We start from the raw sequence: 10,222 nt of genomic DNA on the forward strand, positions 1-10,222 counted from the left end.
CTCGTTTTGACAGCACAGGGAAATGACTTAAAGTTGCAAAATAGGGATTATATAAAATGGCAGTAAAAGACTAAACTGACTAAAACAATTGTCAGCTATAAATGTGAAATACTGTTTTGCTTCAGATATATAGCCTACTGATACTGAATACTCATTACTCTTAGAATAATGAGTATTTATCTTCTCTCTCTAACAAGCAGGTGCTACAGGCCACGTCTAGTAAACGTGGCATTATTCATGAGATGAATGCTCTCCAAAGCTGCACTCGACAAAATAGGGTTTAAAGGTCCTATGACATGCTACTTTTTGGATGCTTTTATATAGGCCTCAGTATCTGAAGTCTCTTTCCCAAAATTCAGCCTTGGTGCAGAATTACAGCCACTAGAGACAGTCCCACAATGAGCTTTCCTTAGGATGTGCCATTTTTGTGTCTGTAGGTTTAAATGCTATTGATGAGGAGAGAGGCGGGGCAAGGTGGAGGGTGGGGGTGTGGCCTTGACCAACTGCCATGCTTCGCTCGTTTGCAAGCCATGATGTCTCTTTCTTTCTCATGGGTGGGCCAAATTCTCTGGGCGGGCAAAGCAGAGAAAGGGGAGGCAACCTTTCCCCTTATGACGTCATAAAGGGAAGATTCCAGATTGGTTTACACCTATCGCCATTTATAGCCACTGGGGGACCATAGGCAGGCTAGGGGAACTCATATTAATGTTAAAAAACCTCATAAAGTGAAATTTTCATGCCATGGTACCTTTAAGCTTAGCAAAAACTGCTGAATCACACAAAAACCCATTATTAACAAACACACTGTACCCATTTTGCTCTAAGTTGTTTGTGAAAACCAAACTGTCCCAGCCTCTAACAAGGTAGTGGTCAGCTGATAGCTATAAAGAAATGTTTCCTCTTGTAATGATACCGAGACTGACAAGGTGAGGAAATAGTGTTTTACATTGCAATCCAGGCTAATGATGAACTAAATCCTTGTGCTCAGAACTGCATGTTGGGGAGAGATTCAGCAGAGATTAAGGTGTCCGCTGCATGCTGTGAAAGGCACACTGGCAGCCAACATATCATATCTTTCTTCTGAACCCCCGCTTACAGTGTTGGCATTTGGTGAACCCCCGGGACCAACAAAGGGATTTTTCATCAAGGCCTTTAAACTAAACCTGCAGTCCTTTGCTAAGTGGACCCTTACTTCAGCATAGAAAACTTTGATGGTAGCTGTCATGACTTCCTAGAAATATGCTTAAGAATTGGCTTCATTATGCGATAGCCATTATTTTTCCCTTTGAAGTACGCAAGTGTGTCAATCACAATCAAACCCTCCGTTTTCCCTCCACATGAAAGCTGCTTTGAGTTATCAGTTAATCCTCAGCATAAATACTGGATCAAAGATAGGAAGACAACTGATGCACAGACCTTGGGAGACCATCTACACAGAGAGGAAAGGCTGTTTGATTTTTATTATCCACAAAAACAAACATGTCTGTGCCCTTTTAGTGAGAGCCTGAGGAATAGCGAGACAAGTCCCTATAGAAAACAAGACACAAATTATTCTCTATAACACGCATGGCTCCTTGTAGAAGTCAATGCAGGTAACACTGACATGTTTTCCCCCATACCAGTGAGCCTTTCGAGAAGATTAATTGTCTCTGTGTGTTGATACCAGGAATAAATGACATATTTGGAGAAATGATCCATCTATTTGCCAAGCCCGGGAAGTCCAACGCTGATGTGCGAGCTCTGAGTTACTGTGACCTGAGCACCATTCAGAGGGAAGATCTGCTGGAGGTGATAGACATGTACCCCGAGTTTGCTGACTACTTCTTCAACAACCTGGAGCTTACCTTCAACCTCAGAGATGAGTCTTCAAAGGTAGATGATACAGCACTGGTGTTATGGGAGCTACATGCTCAGTAAATGCTATTCACATTGTCATGACTATGGATATTCACAGTTATACTTAAAGCTATATTTATATTGCCAGATTTATTAGTCTTTTAACAACTCAAAATGTATCAATTTTGACCACTACTTGTATTAATTAATAGATATTAATGCTCCCATTGTTGCAGCCATCAGGCTCCCAAGGTGGGGATTCAGGCGGCGAGGCCAGTAAGAGCATTAAAAGAAGGATCTCTTTTACACCAGATGTATCTAAAGGTAAGTGAAAATTAATCTGCACAGGTCCAGTACAGCCTCTTGTGGTTGTGGTTATTGATTACTGAGTGGAGCTCCCTGGGAGCATCTATTCCATAAGGAATACAGTACATTGTTATTCCACTGACTCCTGTTGATTGCCCTTCTACAGGGGGAAACAAGGAAGTTGTTAAACCCTTGGGGAGGGGGAGGGAGTCTAACTCGTGCCTGAAGATAAGTTCAGAATTCCTGGGTCCTTCTCCCCCCAGTGCCCCAGTCCTGGACTCCAATCTTATTGTCAAAGACAACAAAAAGAGAAGACCATCTTTTGAAGGTAATATGTTTTTGTATTATGTGAACATAATCTTGAGAATTTATTAAGAAGTGTTGCTAGGGGTTCTGGGGTGGTGCAGGGCAAACACATAATTGGCGACAATGGGCGGGCAGTGCGGGATTGTGTCCTTGTTGTGTCCTTGTTGTTGTTGCAATAGCAACTCCTATTTGATGGTTGCAGCAAATGTGTGGAGGTGACTGAGATATTTCCAGGCTTCCAAAGCTGGTTTGACTAATAGACCCATGAGTTTAAAGGCTTATAGTACACGAAAAGATTGCATAGCAATTTCTAACACTATGAGACAGGATTTTCCAAATTAGGGGAAAATGGGAACAATGCAATGGTTAAATTGAATCACAGCAATAGCTTAATCTAATCATCATCCAATTATTGTACACAATGAAAGCCAAACATTTCAAGCTTCACAAAGGCAGTTTTATTGCATGGTTATTGCAATGCATGACATCATATTTTACTGCTGTTCATGTTTTGTACATATCAGCAACCGCCAATCCAATGCCCTATTTTTATACAATAGACAGGACCGGACTATGACGCAGGCATACTATACATGTAAGAAAGATGTGATTTAACTTTCGCAATTTCTGAGGTCTTTGTTGTGGTAACTTCAGGTGTCCAATAGTCACATCTATAAAAGGAGGCCAAGCTTTAAAGACATACATTTGCAATAACGAATAGTGTCTCTTATTAAACCAGTGTGCTTGAAAAAATAGTCTTTTCTCGGAGGAGTCTGGCTCAGAGATCTAAAATACGCTAACTGACTATAACCTGATATCGAAATCACAGAATTTTGTATGAGCAAAGCACATCCCACTGACAAGACTGGCAAGCCAATTAGTTAGAGACAGACATTTGTTGATATGAAGAGAACAAAGAACTGAGTGACAGACTGAAGCTGTTAATCTCTACTTAGTTAGTTATATTTTATTTTTGTGTAATGCCAAATATTTTGGCCCATCCCACATGGGATTACAAGACACCACACATTTACTTATTTAACAAACATCTTCCTGTTGCATATACAAATCTTTCGGACAAATACATGAATACAAATATATAGACATACACACATATACACATACACATACACATATGTATATACACGTACACACATACCACACACAAACAACTAGTTCTCATCTACACTCGATAAAGAGCTTTTTTCCTCTTCTCCCAGGCTTTATCTAAATAATTAGCCAATCTATATGTTTCATATGTGAACAGCCATCTCAGTCTTTGAGCATCATCCATATTTACCAAATCAATCTCTGCTTTTATCCTACAAAACAAAAAATCACGCTGCTCATAATAAAAAGGACAATAGAAAACAAAATGGAACTCATTTTCTACATCATTTAAACAACACATAGGACAGATCAGTTTTTCCTCTTCTACATTAACATATCGTCCTGTTTCAATAGTCAAAGGCAAAACACCAGATCTCACTTGAGCACATAAGGATTTTTGCCTGCTGGAAGGATACACAGTACAGTATAAGGCCACATAAGGGCAAAGTGCAATCCATGGTAAAGGCACACACAACATCCAACAAGGGTCACCATATCTATACAGCTCATCATGATAGTGCAAAGCCAACTGCACAGACTGCTGCACCAGATAGGGTAATCACAGTATTCTGTGTTTAAAATCACAAAAGAGGCTCAACACATATCAGTGGACAGCAAGCTGAATACTACCAGGTGCCCAGCAGAGATAACAACAGGGTTAGTTTGCTACTGGAAAACATTGCATTAATTCTCCCAGTACAAGGGCTTGATAGATTACAACAAGGAACCTACACACAGGTCTCCTGTAGAGATTAATTACATTCTATTTTAGTTTTTTAGTTTTTTTATTTAGTGATGACGTTGTCCTGACCCACATGTGACGATGTAAAGCATGTGTGTTGGTTTGGCTCTCCAGATCTGTGCTGTGATAAATGGGCCTGTAAGAAGCCTACGGACTACCTGGATGAGTCAGCACAGTTGCAGTACCTGAGAGACGATAATTCTGCCAGCGAGATCACGTATGGAGAGGTGGAACACCGCTTAGGTCAGCTTCAAGAGCACTTAAACAGGTACACATTTTCAGAGTCAGCATATAGATGGTGGATACTCATTTAACAATCATAAACTATGAATTACACCAGAATTTGAACATTACCAGTTTATAAACCAGAGTATAATATACAGAATTATTTTTTCTTCTTTATACTGTTCTAAGTCTCAATGGTTTCTTTGTGTCACCAGCACAGAAAGTGTTTAACTTTTTTTCTTGATCATAACTTTATTATTTGAGTCTGATAACTCAATCACTCTCTCAGTCACACTGGATACTGCATACATGAGATTTTGAGTGTAGCATTTACAGTATTTTTGCATTATTGTGTATGTCTTATTAACTTCATTTACTACAACAGAAAGAGCAAGGAGGCACCATTGACTCTATAACACTCGGAGTAATGCCCCTTTACTGTATTGGTTTGAATGTTGGAAAGTTGTATACACTGTCTGAGTCTCTACGTTGTATGTTGCTCAAACATTGACTTGCAAATAATATAAAGTTTTAATAATAGGCAACGTTTCGGTCCAGTACCGAAACGTTGCCTAATATTAAAACTTTCTATTATTTGCAAGTAAGACAGTGTGCGAGACTTTTTCTTTGCAACTCTTGACCTACTTGTCCACCTCCTACGCACCTGTCTCACGTTGTAGATGTGCAAAGTATTTTTCTGTACTGAGGTCTCAAAGTTACCAAAAGAAAAGTAGGAATTAAAAAGAAAATGTACATTTTAGATGTGAGGGTGTGGCATTTGTTAATAGTTTTGGTCATATTCTGAAGAAATAACACAATTAAATTTGTGATTATTCTTATTACTTATCCTATCCTAGATTTTCAGTTAGTGCCTAATGATTATGGAGTGCTATATTTTTTTAAGTTGTCACCTCCCACACTGGTAAAAGTAAGCCACACTTCCTCTGCAATCACTGGCAACATTTAGTTCAATTGCCAATGTTCATGAGTAGGTGGAGGAAGGCAAGTAGCTGGCAGGAGCTGTTGTCGGACTCCGAGTGGGCGGCTGGATCTATTGGAAGCCGGATGTACCGCTGCAGAACCGGATCATATTAAACGTTGAGAATGGATTAGTACAACATTTTGCAGAGTATGTAGTAGCTACACGGAATGTAAAACTGATGATTGAGAACAAAGTGTGTCTGAAACATCTTGGAACAATAGCAACTCTCTAGCTAAACTAACTGTAATTTAAACGATAGATATGCAAGTAAGCTCTCCAGAGCTAATACCGTACATTGCATTTTAGTCTCATTATTTTCTGAAGTGGAGAACCACATTGGCCAATAGTTTAACCACATACCTGCAGCCAGCAAGCCATCTGAAATAGACACACAAATGAACAGCAGGTGGTATTTTTAGCTTAGATTATCACAGAGATCGAGAGACGGCATCAGGGTGCCGGGAATACTGGGCTGGCTGATTTTATTTAGCACAAATAAGACATTTTATCCGCTGCACTCTACCTGACCATGTTTTTTTCCCTAATGCTAGCTGGCTGCAGGATGAGCAGCAATTCTCTCTCATTTTGTGTTTTTGTGGCTTTGACTAGTCTGAAGGGATATGACAGGGAAATAAATGCTGGTGTAGCATTCTATTCAAAAAATCCATATAAATAGCCAAGAAAAATTCAGTTTGCTGCACCTGTAATGAATGTCTGCTTTTACTTAATCCCTCATCAGTCATGACCTAGTAAACAATGCTGCCTTGTACAGTAGAGCAGCACAGTAAACCAGGGACATAACACAATGTATATGTATATTAGATGGAAAACAAGTAATTAAAAGGTTATTCAGCATTACCCACTTTTGCCTGAGGCCCTAAAAATAGAGCTTGGATGAAATCTGCTCATAATTAGATTCATCAAAATGAGTGTGATACAGTCATTTCCACAGTAAACGCTGAATTCACACCTCCCAGAGAAAGCTCATCACTCCTAGTATGAGCAGCGTATTTCGTCTACTACCTTGGCAGAATGTATTTCCACTGAGGAGCACAAGCTCCATCTAGTGCTAAGTGAAGTACAACTGGCTGTGCTTTCAGGCATTACATGATCAGACTTGTCAGAATTATGCATTCATCTTGTCTTGTCTCTGATTATATCTTTCTTACTCTATTTTTTCTGTTCTTTTTGAGGCTGGAGTCTCAGCTGATGACAGATATTCAGACCATCCTGCAGCTGCTGCAAAGACAACCGACACTGGGACCTCCAGCCTACAGCACTGTGACTGCCAGTCCAGACTATCACAGACCTGCTGTGAAGGTCCAACCAGTTGCTCTGACTGCAAGAGATTTTTTCAGCCATACAGGAACTCAAGTAAGGAGGTTTTAGGAGGTAGAGACAGTTTTCATCCCACACAGTTATTTTTGCACATATGTTCATGAAACATTGCTTTTTTTCTGGCAAAGCACAGAAGTTGTGTATCAGCTGGCATTTACAATCACTAGTCACATTCTCACCAAGTCATGAGTGGTGTTTAAGGAGGCAATGAGGCTGTTTCTATAAACTGACATGTTTTATATTGCTTTGCTCCTACCTGTTTTGATCGATTAGTTTGTCTACCACAGTGTTTGCCAGAAAGTCTGGACAATCACAGGAACCAATCTGAGCCACTGTCTGACACCATCTAAATTGTCTGGATGACATTAGCCTCGCCCATATGAGAGTCTAAACAGGCTAAAAAAGGTTTACTGTATGTGGAGATGTTTTGCCTTAACTTCACTTTTCTGTACAGTAAAACTTCACTTCACATACAGTACTTTTTTAAATATCACAATAATTGCTTTTTTCTAGAATTTATGACTTCATATTTGAAAATTCACCTCCAATTCTAAGCCTTTTTTAACTAAGAATTGAAACCAAGTTGAAACAAAATATTGAATGAAGACCACATGTTGCATGATAAAATTGCATTCCGTTTTAGAGTAAATACAGGTCCATTAACTCCTAAGCCGGCAACTAAGTTGCATATTCTGCCACTCTTCTTCTTAGGGCCCCAGCCTCCAACTGGAGAAGGCCATTCAGGAATCCAAAGACTCTCTGTCGAGCTTGGCCAACCTGAATGCGCCCATTGAGGGCAGCCTTACATCATTGCTTGTACAAAGACATACAGAGCCACAACAGCAACAACAACAGCAGCAACAACAGCAACAGATCCCAGGGCATCAACAGTCTGCACTGATCCTTCTTCCAACTGAAACTTCTTCCACCTCCTCTTCCTCCCAAGCCCCTTCTGACTCCAACCTGAACACCACTGGACTCCATAGACCTGTCTCAGACCAAGAGTTTCCAAGGCCATAAACCTTCCAGCAGCACAGTGTTCATATATCTGGGTTGTACTTTAAGTAGCATCATTTTAGCAGCATGCTGGCACAGACATCTGTGTTGTCCATTTGCTATGGCTTGATAGTAGCAGTAAGATGTGTTTTTTTTCATTGTGCATGTGGATAAAAAACTGTTTGCTGCAGTTAACAGTGTGTCAAACTGTTTTCTGCAGTTATCAGTGTAATAACAATGGTTACATATTGTGACATTAATTTTATCAACACAGTAGCCCTCTGATGGACCCTTTAAGCATCATCCCACACACACTCAAAATGTACATGTAGATGCCCAACCAATCAGAATGAACCTAGTCAACCACACAGAAAGTGGCCCTATACAGCACTTCCCCATATACTAAGTCTACAGCTTCAGGGATGCTGGTTAAAGGGCTCCACCTGTTTGTTATATAACTAAAACTACAACACCTAATCAACTTTCTGTTTCACCCAGGCTTTGTACTCTAATGGGCTCTAATGGACTCTGTACCACTCCTTGTGCCACAACATGTCATGTCCCAAAAAACAATTGGTCATGCTGGGCTGAGTGGGCCACAAGGCTAGAGTCAGCCATAATGAACACCTCCCCTAGTGTTTGCAAACGGGTTTCAAGCACCAGTGCACCAGTCCAACTACATTCACAACTTTATTCGTGGACCCCAGGAAACAGACCTAACAACCTTGACCATCAGAGAGATGTCTCCCTCCCTCCATCATTACTTGCTAAGCAAGAGGAGCTGACTGACCTACCTCACACTAGACGGGTCGCAATGTCTAGCAACACCCATCACCCAGGCCGTAGCCGCTATAGCTCACCTGTGCAGCAGATGGAGGACGGCCCAAAAAAACAGCAAGTGCATGAATAGCATGACTCAAGCCCACTGCTCCTCAACATCCCCAGGTAAGGTACCTTTAGGTGATGAGCATGCTTGGCAAGATCCAGGGAGAGACCAAAAGCAGGGACTTATGGCAAAGACAGACACTCAAAAACCACTCAAAGTCCTCCCTGGTCCGTTGAAGACTAGGATCAGGACTAAAGATCGTATGTACTGGCTGGAGGAGACCCATCTCTGTCAACAGGTTGTCTAGGCAGTTTGCAACCTGAGACTTAGAAGCAAGAATGAAAGCCAAAGCTAGGGCCCTGCATGACTTTGTGTCCTCATTGCCATCATGCATGTACTGTATTAGTACCCAAAGCATGAGGAGGTAACGTTTTCACTACAGGAATATAATGACACAGACATTGTTCCTCCAGTTGCTGAAACATTTGCATGGCAACTGACTCTGAGGCACTGACAAGGCCATAGGTCACATATGGTGAAGTTCTACTGCTGGGATAAACATGGTAAGTCCTGTTAGAGCCTATTAAGAGTCTAAACCCTGTGCAAATACAAACTCTGCCACTCAGAGGCCCTGCATATGAACAGACTATACAAACTATTTTCTGCAGCTACTAATGTAAAACAGCATTATTACAAAGGTGTGAGAACAGTTTTCTTATCCTTAGTAGTATGCCCATCTTCTTTGAAGTGTGACTCAGGGTTTATGGAAAATTGCACTGCAATATACAGTACAGTATCAAGTATACTGTAGTTTTCTTTTTTAAACGATGTGCATTATTACTGCAGTCGCTGACGTGCACCTACTGTACGACGTTAAGCCAACAGAACACACCATACATGCTTGTCTGGGCAGATATTATAACATGCAGATTTACGAATATTCTGCTGTTATCCCAGAGCTATAGGCCTCTGACAAACAAGTATGGTGTAGATATTTCTACATGGCAGTGCATGTGTTTTATATTTATATATTTTACTGTTTTGCACTGCTTATGAGCCCAAAGTAGCACATTTCAATATAAAATGATGTCAGCATATTTTTCTCTTTTTAGGATGTATTTAGAGGGTGTGTTGGGAGAGAGGGGGACACATTGAACGTTAGTAGCGCATAAGCAGGCCTCAGAGAGGGTCTTGTGCCTATACAACCAATCTCAATGCTAAGTCAGCATCATCTTCATGTATAACTAACCATGACATTGACAAAGCATATCGTTTCCCTGTACTGTTTTTATTGGCAATGTACAATAAAGTTAAAATGTTATTAGACAATTGTTAGAAAGTAAATACATTAAATGTAAATTATATGAAAAACTCTTCAGCAGAACAGTAAGTACATATGTTTGTTTTGAAGATGTGGGAGCAATAAATGAAAACACTTTTAGTTTTGTCATATAGGTGTATTTACAATGAAAATACTGTCATTACTCAATACATAATTGTTCACGAGTTTCTTAGTTCGTATTGGTATGTCTTAATCTGCAAAGTTAGTGTAAGT

The 10,222-nt window shown here is 40.3% G+C and overlaps 1 protein-coding gene across 2 annotated transcripts in view; it reads left to right on the forward strand.

Moving 5' to 3' along the window:
* Positions 1 to 10,074, forward strand: part of kcnh7 (potassium voltage-gated channel subfamily H member 7) — a 36,636-nt gene extending 26,562 nt beyond the window's left edge. For both annotated transcript variants that reach the window (XM_028592151.1, XM_028592152.1), the window contains exons 10-15: positions 1,667 to 1,872; positions 2,073 to 2,160; positions 2,309 to 2,470; positions 4,415 to 4,568; positions 6,701 to 6,881; positions 7,557 to 10,074. In XM_028592151.1, the coding sequence (XP_028447952.1) occupies positions 1,667 to 1,872; positions 2,073 to 2,160; positions 2,309 to 2,470; positions 4,415 to 4,568; positions 6,701 to 6,881; positions 7,557 to 7,865 (1,100 nt within the window). In that variant the 3' untranslated portion in view covers positions 7,866 to 10,074. The remainder of the gene's footprint in view (positions 1 to 1,666; positions 1,873 to 2,072; positions 2,161 to 2,308; positions 2,471 to 4,414; positions 4,569 to 6,700; positions 6,882 to 7,556) is intronic.
* The last annotated feature ends 148 nt before the right edge of the window (positions 10,075 to 10,222 follow it).

This window comes from Perca flavescens, chromosome 11 (assembly GCF_004354835.1).
Source record: "Perca flavescens isolate YP-PL-M2 chromosome 11, PFLA_1.0, whole genome shotgun sequence".
NCBI classification, from domain to species: domain Eukaryota; kingdom Metazoa; phylum Chordata; class Actinopteri; order Perciformes; family Percidae; genus Perca; species Perca flavescens.